This window comes from Cetorhinus maximus, chromosome 22 (assembly GCF_964194155.1).
Source record: "Cetorhinus maximus chromosome 22, sCetMax3.hap1.1, whole genome shotgun sequence".
NCBI classification, from domain to species: Eukaryota; Metazoa; Chordata; class Chondrichthyes; order Lamniformes; family Cetorhinidae; genus Cetorhinus; species Cetorhinus maximus.
This window is the reverse complement of record NC_135900.1, coordinates 25,916,966-25,937,689: the sequence shown is the minus strand read 5'-3', so window position 1 is coordinate 25,937,689 and position 20,724 is coordinate 25,916,966. Positions and strand designations below refer to the sequence as shown.

The 20,724-nt window shown below is 41.7% G+C and overlaps 2 protein-coding genes across 3 annotated transcripts in view; one reads left to right on the top strand and one right to left on the bottom strand.

Annotated features, from left to right (window-relative positions):
* Positions 1–20,724, top strand: part of rps16 (ribosomal protein S16) — a 284,445-nt gene that overhangs the window by 203,250 nt on the left and 60,471 nt on the right. The gene's annotated exons all lie outside the window — the stretch shown is intronic.
* tbc1d30 (TBC1 domain family, member 30) overlaps positions 1–20,724 on the bottom strand; it is an 87,652-nt gene that overhangs the window by 54,845 nt on the left and 12,083 nt on the right. The window contains exons 1-4 of one of the 2 annotated variants that reach the window (XM_078567951.1): positions 11,558–12,444; positions 10,346–10,407; positions 7,277–7,342; positions 3,474–3,599 (exon numbers count right to left, since the gene is read on the bottom strand). In XM_078567951.1, coding sequence (XP_078424077.1) covers positions 3,474–3,599; positions 7,277–7,342; positions 10,346–10,407; positions 11,558–11,717 — 414 coding nt within the window. In that variant the 5' untranslated portion in view covers positions 11,718–12,444. Of the gene's footprint in view, positions 1–3,473; positions 3,600–7,276; positions 7,343–10,345; positions 10,408–11,557; positions 12,445–20,724 lie in introns of those variants that run through there. The other variant, XM_078567950.1, reaches the window with a different exon arrangement.

The following is a 20,724-nucleotide window of genomic DNA, read 5'->3' as shown; positions in this document are numbered from 1 at the left end:
TGGCTCTTTTAAGGCACCTTCCAAACCTAGGGCTCCACCAATTAGAAGAAGGAGGGCAGCAAGTGCATGGGAACACCACCACCTGCAAGTTCCCCTCCAAGTCACTCACACCATGCTGACTTGGAACTATATTACCATTCCTTCACTTTCACTAGGCCAAAATCCTGACATTCCCTCCCTAATAGCATTGTGGTTGTTCCTACACCACATGGGCTGCAGCAGTTTAAGAAGGCAGCTTACCACCACCTTCTCAATGACAATTACCGATGGGCAACAAATGCCAGCGATGCTCACATCCCCACTCATGAATAAAAGTAAATGCTGTCAACGTGAGTGAACTCAGCAGCAGCCTCTCTCATTGTGCCGCTTGTTATTTGCATAGGGCTGCACCTCAGCATTTACACTGAACTGTGGGGAAGTAGATCACAGGGGGGCTTTGTGATCGAACTGAAGCCCCTATCCATGCTTCAATGCACATTGTGCAATCCTCCAGAGATGTCATATGGCAGTACTGTTGCTTCCAAGTTAAAAGATCGGGAGTCCAAGACTTGAGCCCACAATTTAGTCTTATAGTTCAGTGAGTAATGAGGGAATGCAGCATTAGTGGAGCTGCTGTCTTTTGTATGAATGTTAAATTAAGGTCATATCTGCCTGCTCGAGTGGATGGGAAAGATCCCATGATGCTTACTGAAGAAGAATAAGAGTCCCAGTGTCCAGGCCAACATATATGCGACAATGAATACCAAAGAGACTAACTGCTATTGACTGTACTTCAAAAGTACTTCATTGGCTGGAAAGCATTTAGGGCTTCTTGAGGTTGTATATAGTTCTAAGAATTTTTTTTGCATGCCATTTGAGGTTGACATCTTTCGATCAAACTGAGTGATTTGATCATTCAATTCCTCATTGGTGCTGACTGCTTTTGACAAATTCACTTTTAATCAATTGGGTATTTGATTGTCAATTGAACAGATAATTTCAGATTTGACTCAAACAGCCCTACAGACAGCACAATCAGCGTAAGAGAAAGAATGGTCCAATCTCGTCAGCTATCTGTCAGGAGAGTGAGGTTAAATTTACCCTTATGTGGTTGAATCTTAATGCCTTCAGAGCAATTAGAGATGGAAAATGAATCCTGCCTTGCTAATGTCACACATTCTATGAACAAACTTTAAAAAAACAGTAAATTTAGTACCTATGTGTAGTTATACAGGCATCCCTGAATCAAGTTTAAAAAGAAAAGGTCCTGTATTTGCATTTTTCTATTGATGTCAGTATGTTCACAGGTACTCTGCATTTCAACCATCATGTAATACAAAAAAAACCAATTCTAAATACCAAACCAATAGAACTGGGAGATCAGCAGTGTTATTTGTGCAGTTACTGATACGTATTTCACAGCAGTAGCCATCACAATGTACGTCATGGAAGGACACTGTTGTTAGGTTATCCTGACATCCTTTAAATGCTTTTCTTTCCAGATATTGAACCTGGAGTTACAGTGCGTATTAACAGCTTACAGTGAACATAAACATACTGCAGTTAGTGCATATTGATGGAAGAGTAAGCAAACAAAGATAAGCAAACAAGATTAAAATTTGAATGCCAGGATAATCAATTGGGCATGAAATCCTTTTGTCTTTATATGAATATACAGCTATTGGAAATATTAAATGTTAATTATGGGTTATTTTTGCTGGAAAGATAATGGCCTACAGGTTCAATTGCATCTGAAAACGAGCATGTAGAGAGCAGGACATGCACGACACATGCCTGTTCAGGTGGTCCCAGGCAGCAAATTAATTTTATACTGGGGCCTCAGTAAAGAGACTTTTTAAAATTCTTTCATGGGATGTGGGCGTCACTGACAAGGCCAGTATTTGTTGCCCATCCCTAATTGCTCTTGAACTGATTGGCTTGCTAGGCCATTTCAGATGACAGCTAAGAGTCAACCGGATCTGGAGTCACATATAGGCCAGACCAGGAAAGGATAGCAGATTTCTTCTCTAAAGGACATTAGTGAACCAAATGGGTTTTTACAAAAATTGTTGATAGTTTTATGGTCACCATTACTGATACTAGCTTTATATTCCAGATTTTAATTAATTGAATTTAAATTCCACCAGCTGTCATGGTGGGATTTGAACCTATGCCCCCAGACCATTAGCCTGGGCCTCTGGATTACAAGTCCAGTGACCTTACCACTACACCATTATCTTGGGAAACACATAGGCACACAGCCAATATTACCTGTGCTATTCATTGGCTACATGCCTGTTTGGGCTTGGGGTGGCCAAGGGGAAGAAATCACACATTTCTGACACCACTTAAAGAAGCTTAGCTTCCAGGACATGGTTACAATGCCAACAGAAGTTCAACGACCAGAATGGAGTTACAAGATAGGAATACAACACCCTTAGTCTCTGCTCACACCATCACCACTTCCAGCCTTACAGCTGAAAAGAGTCCCATTCCCTGCTTTCTTTCACTCTCTTGTGTAATGAGACAGGGCTAATTAGGAATCTTAGAGTAAAGGATCCTCTTTCTCTCCCTCAGTTCTAGAGCCAGATCTATCAATCACTCATGACTAAAGTAAAACTGTTGAAGGTAGTGAGCAATGTAAATTAATAAGAGAACGGAGAACAAATAGTTATTTGGTAGTACAGAACTTGAGTATTACTGAAAAGAGAGACATTTTTGTTGAAGTTTTTCATCTTGCACTCACCAGGACAATTTGCAAGAAAACACCAGCGTCAGGGGAAACAACATAATGTATGAGAAGAGACTATACACATTGCGCCTGTTTCAACTAAACAAAATAAGTGACAGCCATTCGCTGGTTCATTCCTCAGGGTAATGTCAAGCTGTCTGGTTTAAATTTCAAACAATGCTTAGCAGTTAACTGTCAGTCACAATCAACTGATGCATTCTCCTACCAGAGTCCACTTGCCAACCATCAGCACTCCCTTCTCAAACAGTACAAATATGTTGTTTCCTCTGATGCTGGTATTTTCTTGAAAAATGTACTGATGAATGCAAGACAAAAAGCTTCGACAAAAAAAAACATCTTCTTTCCAGCAATTAGAGAACAATGCGCATCAAATTTCTTTCACAAAATAGATGGGATGTGGGAGGAGGAATTATTTAGTAAATCATTCCAAAACCTTCCAAAGAAGTCCAATGTTTCCAGTTCCTCATTGTCACAACAGTTAAATTAATAGACACAACGCTAATAATCATTATAATGTACATATCCATCATTAAAAATGTTTTCTGTTCAACTCAGATTCTATTATCTTGTGTGAAAGATATAATAAATTCTACTTCAAAATTGGAAAATGTACCACATAAAATGTCAAAAATTAAACTTTTTGAAGGCAGTATGCTCCCAGTTCCCCTAGACGTGCAGTATATCCACTTGTAAATTACTACTGCATATTCATGTGTATGCACACAGTTAGACTTGGAATTACCTTCACTATTTGAATGCCCATAGAATCATCATCAGGGTTGCTCCTATCATTAAAAGCAAAACGCATAGTCTTCTCCCAGTCAATTGAGATGCTGTGCAAGTACTGATCTGCTAGAGTCAGCCAAACCTGAAGGGGAATAAATAGTACAATAAATTATGCAGCCCATTAAAATTTAACAGATACAACAGAAGTACCAGGATCTAAAGAACTGAACTTTTTCATCAGAAATGAAACAAAGAGTTCACTTGCTTCTTTGAGTTTTCAGAAAAATGCAATAATCAGCAAAATTCTAAATAAATTTGATATTTAACTTTGTTTCTATTATGATCACTCAGTTGTGTAAAGTTTACTATACTCACCATCATTAAAATAATGTTGAGTTATATAAAATTTAATATGTCCTGTAAATAGGCCACAATTGATTTATGTGTAAATGTGGTGTGCCTTTCATTCTTTGCTTCATAGATGTACGGACTCGTTAGACCGATGTAGTACTACTCATTGGCACTACAATGAAAGGAGTATGTTAACCTTACCAAGGGACAATAGCTTATATTTATATATTGCATTTAATGTAGAAAAGCATCCAAGGTACTTCACAGAAGCTTAATCAGAAATTAATACCAAGTCAAAGGAGGAGATATTAGGAGGGGTGACTAAAAAGAGAGCCATATACTTTCATTAAAACATTTTACATTTACAAAAGACTTAACTAGAATGAAAATACAATATCCAGTAAATCTTTAATTGTTAAAATCAAATCCTCTTTTGTAACTGCCTACTACGCTGCTGAATGTAATAGCCCAAATGTTGAAAGCCTTTGTATTTGGTAAATTGTATACTTTCCAATTTAATTTAATTTGAAACATCACTGCACTGATAACATTTTTCCCTGGTACCATTGCGCTATTTCAAGGTTTGTAGCACGTTCCACATTTATAAAGTGCATTACAATTATTTTAAATTCTTGTTCCTGAGTGGAACTAAGTTGCGTACTGCATTAATCATTCAGCTGTATCACAGCGCAGCTAATGCATTATTGCTGGCAACTGATAGTATTTAAATAAACAAGTAAGTTCTGAACAATAAAGGTTTCTGCCAAAATTAATCTAAATGGAGCAGGGTTAGGGCTGATTCAAAGGATACCAAAGTGTTTTAAATGCTGAAAATGAGGAAATATAATTTATATATAAACATTAAATCCACTTTGCACATTGTGGCTAAGAATAACAATGAATGATCTACAATGTTAGTTGTTATGTCAAATGATCATGTTGAAGTTCTTTTTGTATAGGTAGCTGGAGAGAAAGTGATCATCAGATCTAAATGGGAACATGTTACCACAAATTGAACAGACTAGGGCCCAGATTTTTGCCATGACGGTGGGGCTCTCCGTCATGGTGAAAATTGCGGAAATGCCCAAAAATCAGAAGTCCCGCCCCGAACATGGCAATTCCCATTTTTGTGGGGTGGGATGGGGTACATATCACAGAGGCAGCTGGCCATTTAAATCACCAGCTGCCTCCTCTGAAGTGGGATGATGGTAGGCCAAGAGTTGAAACACGAACCTGTGCAGATTAGACCAGGTAAGAGCAGGTCTGAATTGGTGGATTCATTTGGACAGCAGGCTGCCTTTGGAAAGGTACCTTTGGATCTGGTACCCGGACACCTTTGGGGAAAGTACAGTGCCCTTTAGGTTAGGTCAGCTGCCCTTTGGGGTAGGTCAGGTGCCCGTTGGAAGTATTAAAAGTAGGCATAGATGTGCATAAAAAGCGCATAAACTTATTGCTGTCAAGCTCACTGGAACTGTCCATAGACCTGCCAAAATTGCTGTCAAAACTGTCAGGTGCACCTGTCAAAGGGGGCCTGTGAAAGTCATTTAAAAGTCCAGCCTTTTAAATCTTTGAAAAAATTGTCTGGAGTGTTTTAAAAAATGATTGCTTACTATTTCACACTATCTGTTGACATAAACCTGAGGCTTCCATGACTGGATTAATGCTGCAGGACTGATTTCACAACCATCCATTATCGCTGTAGGATGCCTGCCATTTCACAATTTGATTGACAGCTACAACAGCTAGTTATAAACTCTTTGATGCAGGACTATGAATTTCAATGCTTGTTGGTATAAGGGATTGTGCACTTGAATGAAATTGTTGTTGTAAGGCTTTATTTAGTTGAAGGAATGCAGATATAGTAAATGCCTTTTTATGAATGAGAGTGTTTTTCTCAACATAGGTGAAGTCTAAGAACTTTATTTTATAGTATCTTATTTTCCCTCATCTATGGGTCCGGAGGTCTTCCCATGGTAGATACTAGGTGAGTTGGCATGGTAGATGTAAGGGCTAAGGATGGTGGGTGGGGGGGCATGGGTTAGCATGAGTTGGCACTAAGCTGGCATGGGGCTATAAAAGGCCACAGCGGTGTGTACAGAGTCACAGGTTGGCATGGAGTGTATGAGGGTCATGGAGATGGGTACAAGGCATTAGGTGGCATGGGCTAGCATGAATGGGGCATGAGGATTGTGTGGGGGGTGAGGGGTGAGGGCTGGAGGGGTGTTTTATGCTTTAATCTTTATTTTTAAACTTTGAATACAGTGCCGGACCCCTGAGACAGGCCTTCAACCCAGCCCGCCTCTGCACAAGGCAGCCTCTTCACTCCTTCCCAGGTCGCCCCTATTCTAATCCACCCCCGGACCGAAACTCTGTCACCCAAGCAGCCATTTTTAAAGGTCAGGTTCGTGGAGCCGGGAATTCTCCCGACTCTGTGCATCTGACCCAGGAGTGAAAGTGTGGGCCTTGAAGTTCATACTCTTCATTTTAAGGCATGTGACAGATCTTACTGTTTAAACTTACACAATGTGGACTAAGAGCTAAATTAGTGTACCCATTGAGGTGAGAAATGGCATTTGGGAAACAGAGAATGAGCCTTATATTGGAGGTTTTAATAAAAAAGATTACTGGGCATCTTCAGTACATCTAGCATGAGTTTAGAAAAATGCGAGTAGAAGTCATTTGGTGCAACGCTGACTTCCATTTTGCGGTTTGAGCCAGTATCAAGATGGTGTTAACTATCACTGTCCTGTACTTAATGCAGGAACATGTCATACTATAGTCATGCACAAAAATTTTTTTAAAAATCTACTTTCAGCACTGTAACTCACTGCTTTGAATTAACATTTTTTTGCTGTTGCTATATGAGTTTTTCACACTCAATTACAAGTTATTGCTTTATAGTTACACATTAGATGAAGTAATCTCCTTAAAATTCAATGGTGATGACATTGTATTTGGCAATAGAAAAATAAGCTAGAGATAATTAAAATAGTCCCTATTTAAAATTAGCATGTCAATTCTTTAAAAATAATTTTTATTGTTTAGCTAGCATATGGTGCGAATAGAATACATAAAAAGATATCCTACGGGACATCTTTTATATTCCACTCAGCACTGAGAGCTCATTTATAAATGCATTATTCATCATTTATAAACTCTGGAATAAAATCTCATAGAACCTCATTAAATACCACCTCTAATATTCACCATCACAAGTCACAAAATACAGAAGAATTTTCTATCAACTTTGAAGAATATAGGCAAGAGACTGTTGATCATTATAGTTCTATTTAAAGTAACTCTGATATTTGTAATCTTAGCAGTTTTACTAGTCCTTTAAACAGTTTATGTAAATTATTTTGTAATATGTAGCTTTGAAAGGGAATATCATGTATAAATAATGTGTTATTAACAAAGATAGACATAAAGAGCACATAGAAACAGCCTCTACAATTGACAAGCACTTACCCTTTTCCTCCAATCCTTTGGAATTCCCGTTGGTAACCTAGCAACAGCTTTCAGAGCATCATACCACTAAAAACAAAGGATACCTATGAATTAATTCTGCAAAATATTTTCAGGGAAGTTTTATATCATAATTTACAGTAATTATTAGACAGCAATTTGCACTAATTTCCTTGTGAGGTAAAATTAAATTATTTTACTAATTTTTCCACCTGTGCTTTAGAAGGTAGCCATTTATTCTGGTGTATAATATCATGCATGCCCATAGCCCTACAACGTTTTGTTGAAGTTGTCCTTTTTCAGATGTGAATCTAGCCAATGGGTGCTCACAAGCTATTTGACCATGTGAGCATCATAGCTAGGCACAACCTGGTCCTAGTGAATGTTCACTTTTCTATCTGGAGATGATTGGGCTGTCCACAGACTCTGGCTGATTTTTGGTCCATGGACAGTGATGGCTACTGCAGCTCTCCCACTGCTGGCCCTGGGAGATGATTAGAAAACTCAAAATAGATTACTGAACTTGTAGCTTTCCTGCTTTCTTGGTTCAGTAGCACACAAGGTGGCATTTTTACCTAATAAACCATTAGACAACATTTTATTGAAGAAGGTTAATTGTCAACTGGAAAACTGAAGTAACACAAAAAATAGCAGCATTTCCATATAAGTCATATTTGTTTGGTGCCTTTCTCAAGAGGCAAGGAGGAGAAATTGTGTTCTGCTCTTTTGATAACCATCTGGAATTTAAAAGTTGTAGAATTTATAGTACCCCAATCTGCACAGGTTGGGCTGGATTTTATGGCATGCCATGGTCCCTGCCACACCCTCCCTCCTCCACCCCAACCCCTGCAGGCTAAAGAGTTGGGAAGGTGGCCGGGGGTAGAGCCTGCCCAGGTGAAGATTGGCCATTTATAGACTGCAGGCAGGACTTCTGCTCCTCAGCGACAGGAAGTCCCACCTCAGAGAGCTGCTGAGCGCCACTGGGAGTGATGGCCACTGCTGGTATTGCATTCAGGGCTTAAGGTGATAATTGGATTGTGATTTTAAGTGTTTGGAGGGGCAGCAAGGGGGCTGGGGATTGAGGCCGTGGGGGAAGGGAACCTGGGGGGTGTTACTCCTTGGGGGCCCTCCAATGGGACCAGGGGCCCCATTTAGGAAAGATCAATCTGCCCTCCACCAGCCCATGCAGGGAGGTCTGCGGGCAGGTGGGCAGGCTGTTTGGTGTGGGCCTTTCTTGCCGCTGGTTAAATCCAGGCGGCCACTTAAAGATCTCAATTGGCCCATTGGCAGTTAGGCTGCCCAGTGCCATTGCTGCTGCTGGTAAAATTGGGGTGGGGTCAGGGTGAGCAGGTACACAGCATCTTCAATCCAGCTAGTTGGGGAGTGTATAATCCAGTTCATTGATTTGATCGTTTATCTTATGATTTTCTACTCCAATTTGCTCTGTTGGAGACATCAATATCAACCCTGTGAATTTAACCAACCGTATGCTATGTCTTTCCTACTAGAGCTTGAAATAATTTTTCAAACGATTTTCTTGACAATGGAAAAATAAAACTAAAATTTATTTCAAGCCATTCCAATTGAATATTTCATGAATGCAGAAAAGGTGTTGGATGATTTATATTAAAATCAAACTATGGTTAGGAATTTGCTATGAGTATATGGAGCTAAGCCTTTAATTATTCTGATTAAGTCTTAATTGTTCACTATTCAGCTGTAAGAATGGTTTTGTATACTCCAGAAAAAGGAAAAAATACTTGCACTTCTATGGTGCCTCTCATGACTAACTTGACATCTCAAAGTGGTTTACAGCCAATGAAATACTTCTGATGTGCAGTCACTATTGTAATGTAGAGGACACAGCAGCCAATTTGGGCACAGCAAGCTCCCACAAACAACAATGCGATAATGACCAGATAATTTATTTGTGTGATGTTGATCAAGGAATAAATATTGGTCAGAACACGAGGGATAACTCTCTGCTCTTCTTTGAAAAAGTGCCCTGGGATCTTTTACCTGAGACAGCAGTTTAATGTCTCATCTGAAAGATTGCACTTGTTTCATTTTGTGCTCAGGTCCTGGACTGGAACTTGAACCCAGAACCTTGTGACTCAGAGGCAAGGGTGCTACTGAAGGTAAAATACAGATGATATTAAAAAATCAAGCTAAAGACAAATGGCATTGTCATCTGGTTCGGGCTGGTTTGGAGCCAGTCTGCACTATAACTGGAAAATATTGATCTCAAAACAATAGCTGCAGCAGAAGTGTAGTCTGAAAGAGTTAAGTAATCCAATATGACATCAAACAATTGAAAATACATGTATTTTACAAATAAAACATTTTTCATTCCCTGGATATGACTATCACTGGCATTCATTAATTGCCTTTGAGCAGGTGCGGGCATGTGTTCTGCTTGAAACACTGAAGCACACGTGGAGAATTCTGTTGGTTATGGAGTTTCAGGATTTTAACTGAGCAATAATGAAGAAATGGTGATATATGTCCAGATTAGCATGGTATGGGACTTGGAGAGGATCTCGGAGATGATGTTCTTCCCAGGTGCCTGCTGCCCTTGCCCTTCTAGGTGGTGGAGCTCACAAGTTTTGAAGGTGCTGCCAAAGAAACTGTAGTGACATGCTGCAGCACATTTGTCAGGGAGTCAGGCAATGAGTGACCTACTAGGGGACTGCCCAGGCTGTGACTTACTCTAGTAGCCATTCCCATTTACAGGGCTGCTCCAGTTGAGTTTCTGGTGAATGTGATTGAATATAAAGGAAGTTTCTCTGTTGGGAATGGTCCTTGCCTAACATTTGTGTGGTGTGAATGGCACTTGCCACTTATTCATTCAGCCTGATGGTTGCCTTAGGACTTGTTGCATGACAGCATGAACTGCTGCATCTTCTGAACAATACTCAATAGATCTGAAGACTCCTGACCTTTCGATGGAGGAATTGAAGATAATTAGGCCTGGAATGATTCCCTGAGGGCCCTGTGCAGCAAAGTCCTAAGATCGAGATGACTGGTCCCCAGCAACCTTAACAAGAATTTGACAAGTGTTCAGTCCCCTACCTGCTGAAACCCATGCTTGCTCACAGATGGTTGGATTGTAAATTTCAGCTTTGTATCAACTCCTGAAAGGGGACAAAGGACAATATTAATATGAAAAAAGATTAAATTTACAACTCTATGATGGGCAAAATGAGCAAATGTGTTTCACAATAGCTTGTTAGTTAAACTATGGGACCGTTTGCCCTGCTGTAACGATGCATTATTTAAAAAAAAACACCCACAACTACCAGTTATTGTCAGGTAATAGTATTTAGTAGGTATTCTCGCAATGCGGCACGCCATTTGGCAGAGGAACAAAAGATACGGCTTGTGCACCATCGCGGGATTGAGGAGCTGACTTGATACAGGGGGAAACTGTCTTCAGCTCGTCTGCGTTTTAGACTCGAGGCTGGGACCCGGAAGGTGCCTTTACCCAAAACCCAGGCCCTCACCCTTTGCGCTGTTCACAAATCGCCGGTGCTGAATATTGTGGAGACGAGCACTGAATCGGCGCTGTTTCAGCGAGGCTGCTCGCCATGACGGCAGGGCCAAGGAGGGCGAATTGTGATTTCCACAATCATATTCTCCAGAGCTGCCTGGCTCATGGCTCTTACTGGAAGCTGCGGGTGGGGGGTTAGTTTGTATTTTAATCGCGGGCGGCGTTGTGTTGCTGATGGTGCGTGTCTGACGCCAGAACCTGCCTTTTGCGACCAGCTATCTGCCCACCCGGCCAACATCAGAACCGTGCACACACACCGTCCTCCCCGCCATACCTGCTTCCATGTCACCTCGATTCTCCCTGCCCCATTCCCCACCATGGCTGCGGCTGCTTCCCTTGGGCGGCTGAGATTCAGCAAAGACCTCACTACTGAAGCCTAATCGGCTTAAACACACACTCACTCACACACACACACACACACTCACTCACTCCCACTCCCTGCGTTTACATTGTTCATGTAGAAACACAAACCCACCCACTGCAATTCCCCATCTCAAAAGCAAATCTTTTGATCTCAACCCGGGGTCTGTAAATCTGCTAACTGCATTTTAGGACAAATTTAAAGGCTGATTTAAAAAAAAATGTTGCTATTGCATGCAGGCTAGGCAGTTTCGATATCATAACCATGGCTCAATTAACCCGTGCCTGTTAGACTTCACTACATTTAAATCCCATTCACAGGAGCCCCCTTGAAAAGCCCTAGGCTGACTGTATATGTTTTCTACAGGCTTCACCTGGTTCGAGCGTGCAGAGTAGCCGCGGGGCAGTCCTGGCAATGCAGCTTCTCTTCTTAAGAACATTGCTGATGATGTTGGTCATGCCCGTCGTGTTTTGCCTTTTCAGACACTTGCCAACGCGTTTGCCTGAAGACAGGGCGTGTTTACCCTTTTTCATTCCGGATCCTGGTTCAAACCAACAACCTCGAAATCTTATTCCTTAGATTTGTGCAGATTGTTCAGGTAGACGCCGATTTTGGGGTTTTTTCTGTGTTCGTTGTTCAATACATATATAGGGCTGTGCGTCTACACGTCAATCAAACGTTTCGACGAAAAATGTTCTGAATTTACCCCTGTAAGGTTCGCCCTTATCCAGAGGTAGCTGCAGTGCAGCAACACCACCAAGAGCCCTTTCACTGCAGTCACTGTAACCGCCCACCTTCAACACAGCATCAACCCATGGGTATCATTGCCGACAAACCCAACCGCACCTTCCTGGCTGATAGCTGTGTCGGCGAATGTAGTGCAGGAACAGAGCAAAAATAAGCCAGTGAAATTAAAATAGACTGATCTCCAAAAAAACAGGGACCAAATTGCAGAAAGGTCTCCAGCAGTTTGACTATATCACCAGTGTCTGAGCTGGACAGACAGCGTTAAAAACACGTAAGCTCCTTTGGGAATATTTGTTAGAAACACACATACAAGGTCCATAAGGAACAAACCGCACTTTAGAAGTTAAGTACTGCTCCAAGAAACGAGAAGGCAGCTGCATCACGATTTCTCCGCAGAGCCGGATATCACAGTATTCATCCTCCCTTCGATCATTTTGAGGAAATCAGTCACGATGTACATGCAGCCCGAACTGAGTTTCCTGAACAAAACAGTTCCTGTAGAATCTCAAGTCTGATCACCTGGTCTCTCCAAACACTGATAAAGGCTCCTTTTACTTTAAATAACTGATCTGGCGCCACTTTGAAAAGAGGCGAGCAATTAGAATCTAACTGCAAAACTGTACATCGCAGCCTTAAATGGACAAACTGCGAAATCATCTCAGGTTCTGCAAGTGAGCTGGAAACCTCCCAAGTTTTGCTTTATGATAGCAACAGAATTTTGCAGAATATCATATGAAGTGTGCACAAGACTTCAAAAAGACTTCACACTCAATAGTCTTATTTCCATCTCCTCGCCATCCCACTTCTACCAGAAAATTGGATTGCAGCAGTCAGCAAATCCATTAGGATATGGTCCAGTCCACTTAGCGTTGGCTTCAGGGTCAGAGCTGGAGTAGTTTAAGACATAAGAACATAAGACACAGGAGCAGAAATTAGGCCATTCGGCCCATCGAGTCTGCTCCGCCATTCAATCATGGCTGATAAGTTTCTCAACCCCATTCTCCCGCCTTCTCCCCGTAACCTTTGATCCCCATACCAATCAAGAACCTATCCATCTCGGTTTTAAATACACTCAATGACCTGGCCTCCACAGCCTTCTGGGGCAATGAATTCCATAGATTCACCACTCTCTGGCTAAAGATGTTTCTCCTCATCTCTGTTCTAAAAGGTCTTCCATTTACTCTGAGGCTGTGCCCTCGGGTCCTAGTCTCTCCTACTAATGGAAACATCTTCCCCACGTCCACTCTATCCAGGCCTTTCAGTATTCTGTAAGTTTCAATCAGATCCCCCCTCATCCTTCTAAACTCCATTGAGTATAGACCCAGAGTCCTCAAACGTTCCTCATATGTTATGCCTTTCATTCCTGGGATCGTTCTTGTGAACCTCCTCTGGACCCTCTCCAGGGCCAGAACATCTTTCCTGAGATACGGGGCCCAAAATTGCTCATAATATTCTAAATGTGGTCTGACCAGAGCCTTATAAAGCCTTAGCAGCGCATCCCTGCTTTTATATTCTAGTCCTCTAGAAATAAATGCCAACATTGCATTTGCCTTCCTAACTACTGACTCAACCTGCAAGTTAACCTTAAGAGAATCCTGGACTAGGACTCCCAAGTCCCTTTGCACTCCAGATTTCTGAATTCTCTCCTCATTTAGAAAATAGCCTATGCCTCTATTCTTCCTATCAAAGTGCATGACCTCACACTTGCCCACATTGTATTCCATCTGCCACTTCTTTGCCCATTCTCCTAACCTGTCCAAATCCTTCTGCAGCCTCCCCGCCTCCTCAATACTACCTGTCCCTCCACCTACCTTTGTATCATCTACAAACTTAGCCAGGATGCCCTCAGTTCCTTCATCTAGATCATTAATGTATAAAGTGAAAAGTTGTGGTCCCAACACTGATCCCTGCAGAACTCTACTAGTCACCGGCCGCCATCCTGAGAAGGACCCCCTTATCCCCACTCTCTGCCTCCTGCCAGACAGCCAATCTTCTATCCATGCTAGTACCTTGCCTCTAACACCACGGGCTCTTATCTTACTGAGCAGCCTCCTGTATGGCACCTTGTCAAAGGCCTTCTGGAAGTCCAAGTAGATAACATCCATTGGCTCTCCTTTGTCTAAAGTTTGTGGTGTAGACCTCTCCCTGACAGGTGGGACAGGGTAGGGTACTCTCCTAATTTATAGCCCAAATGTGCTCAGATCAATGAATCTCCAACTCCCATGGAGATACTTGGCAGTAAGGAGGCATTAGGCAAACCTACACATAAGAAAGCTTTTAAAAAGGTACGTTTTATTGGGAAATGGTTTAGTCATTTTAAAGGTCTTTTTGTATGTGTTAAGGTTTTTATTTAATACTGCTACTTAGGCATTCATGAGCCTGTGTGCCAATTAGTTTATTTTTATTATTTGCTTTCACTCTCTTGAATGGATCAAATTGATTGCAAAATAGGGATCGTCTGAGCTGATCTGTCAAAGCTAAAGGATGGACTACATAGGGTTAGCAAGCAGGTCAGGCTGCCTGAGGGGTATTTTTACTCTCCTGCTAGCAACCACAATCCCACATCTGTAGGGAATGCCCTACTTTGATAAATGTTGTGCTGGAAGAGGAGAAGATTCGGAGAGAGATGCACCACTCCCACAAAAGGTAGGGCAATCAAAGCCAGAGTTCCCTGGGATGATGATGGAGATAAGATGTAAGGTGAGGAAGAAAAGGTGGAAAATGACAGGCTGATAATGCATGTGAGAAATAGGCTGGACTTAAAAACCTCAGAGGAGAAATAAGAAAGGAAATTGGAGGGGCAAAGGCAGAGTCTGAGAAGAGACTCTTATTCTTTCAGGGCATGTGGGCGGCATTGGCAAAGAATTTGTTGCCCATCCCTAAATGCCCTTGCACTGAGTGCCATACCATTTCAGAGGGCAGTTAAAAGCAACCACATTGTTGTGGCTCGGGAGTCACATGTAGGCTAGACCAGGTCAAGGTGGTAGATTTCCTTCCCTAAAGGACACCGTCTCCCCTTAACTAACATCAAGGAAATCCATCCAAGTCTTTTATAGGTGTATAAATATTAGAGGCCATTAATGAACCAGATGATTTTATGTTAATCGACAATGGATTTATGGTCACCATTACTGAAACTAGTTTTTCAATTCCAGATGATTAATTAAATTTAAATTCCACCAACCTCTGTATTGAGATTTGAACCCTTGGTCTCTGGATTACCAATACAGTGACATTACCACTATGCCACCATCGCCTCTTAGCTAGCAGAAAGGAAATCCAAACGTCTTCTGTAGACATATAAATATTAAAAGGGTAATAAGAGGACGGGTGGGATTGATTAGGGGCCAAAAAGGGGACCTGTGCGTGGAAGCAAAGGGCATGGCTGAGGCACGAGGTACCAAGGAAGAAGATGCGACCAAAGTCATAGCACAAGAGGAAGCAGTTGAGATACTGGATGGGCTAAAAATTAATAAAGCAAAGATACTAGAAAGACTAGCTGTACTTAAGCTTGATAAATCAGCGGGGCTGAGCGGGGTGCAACCATAAATGTTGATGGAAGTAAAGGTGGAAATTACAGAGGTACTGGCCACAATCCTTCCTAGATACAGGGTGGTTCCAGAAGGCTGGAGAATTGCAAATCTTACAGACTTGTTCAAAAAAAGTTGTATGGAAAAACCCAGCAACTACAAGCCAGTCAGTTTAACCTTGGTGGTGGGAAGGCTTTGTAAAATTATATTCCAGGACAAAAATAAATCATTTGGAAAGTGTGGATTAATTCAGGAGTGTCAGCATAGATTTGCTAAAGGCAAGTCATGTTTAACAACTTGATTGAGTTTTCTGATGAGCCAATAGAGAAGGGTAATGAGGGTAATGCAGGTGGTTTGGTGTATATTGACTTCCAAAAGGCATTTGATAAAGGGCCGCATAACAGGCTTGTCAGCAACGTTGAAGCCAACGGAATAAAAGGGACAGTGGTGGCATAGATACAAAGTTGGCTGAGTGACAGGAATCAGAGTCATGGTAAGGGTTGTTTTTTGGACAGGAGGAAGGTATGAAGTGGTGTTCCTCAGGGGTCAGTATTAAGACCTGTGCATTTCTTGATCTATATTAATGACTTAGGTTTGGTTGTACAGGGCACAATTTCAATATTTGCCCATAACACTAAATTTGAAAGTATTATTATGATCTCAGTAGAGACCAGTAACATTATTATTTTTTTTGTTTGGACATCCAAAACCCCAGGTATTTCCTCCTTCTTAGGCAGATGGAGTGTTTGGAGGTTTTTTGGAGGTTGTTCGACTTTGCCTCTGCATGCTCCTGATGAAGTCTTCAGTGTTTGTTGCTTCCCAAATGAACCCTCTCCATTTTGGTCAGTCACAAGTCAGGGACTCTCATGAGTCAACAGGAATGTTTGCTTTCTTCAGGGATAGTTTGAGGACATCCTTAAAGTGTTTCCACTGTCTCCTGGAAGTCTGCTGCAACTGAGCTCCGAGCAGAACAGCTGCTTCAGGAATCTGGTGTCAGGCATACAAATGACATATCCTATCCAGTGGAGCTGGTTTTGAGTGATTAGCATGTTGGCTTGGGAGAGGACACTGCTGTTACCTTTCTTTGGGATCTTGTGAAGGCACTGCTGATGGTACATCTCCAGTGCTTTGAGGTTGTAGGTTGTTGAAGTCTCCAGAGCATATGGGAGTGCAGGGATTAGTGCTGCCCAGTAAACTATGACCTTAGTCTCAAGTTTGAGATCCTGGTCCTCAAATACTCTTTTCCTCAATCATCCGAAGGCTGAGTTGACACATTGGAGGTTATGATAAATGTTATTGTCTATGTCAGCCTTCGTTGAGAGGAGGCTCCTAAGTTACAGAAAATTATCCATATTTTCCAGGATTTCACCATTGATCTTAATCGATGGGGGGCAGGTGTTTTGCTGTGGATGCTGGTTGGAAGAGGATCTTAGTTTTTCAGGTGTTTAGCAAAAGGCTTATTTTCTCATATGATTCAGAGAAGGAGTCGACAATGGCCTGGAGCTCACTTTCTGAGTGAGCACACATACACATATTGAAGCTACATGACTGAGATTGGAGTGATTTTGGTTTTAGATTGAACAGTTCCCGTCTGTTCTATAGATTATCTGCACATCTGTGGGTGATTTGTTGAGGGTGAGGTGCAGTATTGCAGCAAGAAAAATGGAGAAGAGAGTTGGAGCAATGACAGCCTTGTTGACCCAGTCTTCATGGAGATAGGGTCTGTGGTGGTTCCATATGCTGAGGATCACAGCTTGCATGTCATCATGGAATGGGCAGAGAGACTTGTCTCCCTTCTTGAATACAGTCATGATCACAATGCCTGAGATCCCCGGCATGCACTCCTCTTCTCGGATGAGGGAAGTGAGGTACGCAGCCATGCCAGTAGAAGATTTTCACCAGGTTTCAGAATTTTGGTAGATATTCCATCTGCTCCAGAGGCCTTGTTGTTCTTCAGCTGTCAAGTAGCTTTTTCAACTTCGCTCTAGACTGGGGTAACACCGAGACTGAGCGGGACAAGGTATTGAGGAATGAAGCTGAGGATATTCAAGGCAAAGACATATTCTCAGTGGAGGAGTTCTGCAAAATGTTCTCTCCAGCAAGCTTCCTTGTCTTTGATAAGCTCCCCTCCATGCTTGCCTCTCAGCAGACTGGGCTCATGAGTGCTTGGATCATCCTGACAGCGCTGAAGAAACCACTCATGTTGTTGGCATCTACGAGTTGTTGGATCTCCTCTGCTCTTTCTACTCACCATTTGTTCTTTATGCCGCAGGTTTTATGCTGCCTTTAGCTGCCTGTAGGACTGCTGCTTTTCTCTTGGGCATGGTGAAGTTTCCAGTCTGCAAAAGCTTACCCTCGATTAAGTTCCATATCTCTCTCAGTCGTTTTAGTCAAGCCCAGTCACCATGTTTCCTGCTATAGAGGCCAAGGACCTCTTCACAGGTGCTTGATATGATGGACTTTAGGTCGACCAGGCACTATAGGTACATTGTAGCTCTTGGTGGCTGGAGATTGAGAGGTTGGCAGTGAGATGCTGACTGAGAAGGGCCACCTTGGTGGATACTTTGAGGCCCTCAATGTTAATTTTCTTGTGACAATATTTAGTGGGGGCAACAAAAGCAAAGTACAAAAGCAAAGAAGTTATGATGAAACTTATAAAACACAGGTTTGGCCTCAACTGAAGTGTTGAGTTCAATTCTGGACACTGCACTTTAGGAAGGATTTAGAAAGGGTTAAGAGAGGGGACACTTTAGAAAGGGTGCAGAAAAGTATTGTGAGAATGGTTCCAGGGATGAGGAATTTGTTAGATAGATAGGTTGGAGAAGCTGGGTTTGTTTCCTGTAGAGAAGATTGAGAGGAGATTTATTAAAGGTGTTCAAAATTGAGGGGTCTGGACAGACTAGCTACAGAGTAGAAATTGTTCCTATTGACAGAAGAACCAGAAGACATAGATTGAAATAAAAGCAAAATACTGCGGATGCTGGAAATCTGAAACAAAAACAAAAATAGCTGGAAAAACTCAGCAGGCCTGACAGCATCTGCGGAGAGGAACACAGTTAACATTTCAAGTCCATATGACTCTTCATCAGAAGAGTCGAAACGTTAACTGTGTTCCTCTCTGCAGATGCTGTCAGACCTGCTGAGTTAGAGACAGATTGAAGGTGATTGACAAAAGATCCAAAGGCAACATGAGAAAATAGTTTTTTTAAATGCAGCAAATGGTTACGATCTGCAATGCAATGCCTGAAAGGGTAAAAGATGTAGACTCAATCATAGATTTTGGATAAATACCTGAAGGTAAAAAATTTTCAGGGCTGGGGAGTGGGACAATCTAAACTGCTTTCGCCTCACCCATATTTCACATAGTCGATGATGAAGTTAGTTTTTTTACACTGCAGATGTCATTTACTTTGGCTATCCTTTCTTAGTGAGGTGCAAGCCACATGAGGTCCAAATTGCAACCACCTCTCCCAGCAAACACCCAGATAAATTGAAACCAGAGAACCTTCCTAGGCTCCACCCATCTTAACAACGTAGCCTGCTCTGGGATGTCCTCAAACTGACCTTTAGGTTAATTACCCCTCATTTACAATTTCTTCCTCAATCTGATGAAGTAAATGGGTTTTACAACGTTTCAACATTCATGGAACACTTTTAATCTAATTTAGCTATGCCTCCAAAAACAAAAACATCTCCCTGGAATGCTATTACTGCAAGCATTGCAAACATCTTGTCTCCAACTCTTTAGCTAAGCTCACCTGTTGCTTTATAGCTCTCTCTCTTCAATTCTGACTTTATTAAACAAACATGGGTCAACTTTTGATCTCCCATTTCTTGAGGCGTTTTGGCAATCCCCAAAACTCAGCATTTTATTTACCTTACCTTTCCAACTTTAATCTTCCCAGAACTAAAAGTTACCTCTAAAATATTAACATGGACCATGAACTAGATATTTGCAACACATGGTGCTGGATTGAAGAGGGAATGCAAAATAATCAAGAGCCAGCACAGTTTTCTTTGCTGTACCTGCCAAGGTGGCTCCAACTGTTTCTGCAAGACCTGAGCAACCTACATGGAACTGACTGTCAGAATACCTCTACTCAATGTCTGTGTCAATGTAGAGAGGTTGATGCTGAGCTGTGCCATCTGCTGTGGCTACCATGCAGCAAAGGGACAATAGAAACAGTACCTTCTAGCTGGCATGTTGCAGTGCTAGCCTATGGGATGGTGTTGTGAAGTGACAAGAGGGAAACAACACTCTTATTAAACACTGCTAACTGAGGTTCTGGTGAAGGGTCACATACCTGAAACATTAATAGTTTCTCTCTTCATAGATGCAGCAGACTTGCTGAGTATTTCTGGCATTTTTGTTTTTATTTATTTATTTCTTCCCCTTTTATTCCCCCAATTGTGACACTCTCTTTTCACTATTATCATCCCTTTAAATTGGGCTTATATCCAATCTATCACTCCTCAGAGAACTGCTATTTTCCCTTGAGATTCTGATGAGTCTTAAAGGAATGCAAAGCAAATTAGAACTGATTTACACTTCAAGATGAAATACAGCATGGTAGCAGAGTGGTTATGTTACTGGACCACAGGCCTGAACTAATGAACTGGAAACACAAGTTCAAATCCCACACTGGGGAATTCAAATTAAATTAATTGAATAAAATCTGGAATAAAAAGCTTATTTCAGTAATAGGGACATGAAACTATTGGATTGTTGCAAAAACCTATCTGGTTCAATAATGTCCTATTAGGGAAGGAAATCTGGCATCCTTACCTGGTCTGGCCGACATGTGATTCCAGACCACAGCAATATGGTTGACTCATAACTGCTCTAGCAAGTTACAGAGTTGTATTCAATAAGGCATCTCTCCATCACCTTCTCAAGGGCAAATAGGGATGAGCAGTTAATGCTGGCCTTATCTCACATGAATGACTGAAAAAATGAACATCAGCTCCAATGTCCCTATGATTGGGAATTAAAATCAATGTGTGTATGTCTAGCCCATGCTTTTTTCAAAAGACACAGTCTGGTTTATTTGAACTTCAATGCTCCTTTAGGAATTTTCTTTCTTTCAGGAACAAGCATTGACAATCTGTCTTACTTCTTTGGATGGCTTCTGCATTTGGATGAATATTCTACCCATAAAGCCAAAAAAAACTACAAAAGACAACTGTTTTTCTAATTAGCTGCTTCCCTAAGACAGTATGAATATAAGCCAGACCAACTAGTTACTGTGGTAACCAGGATAAA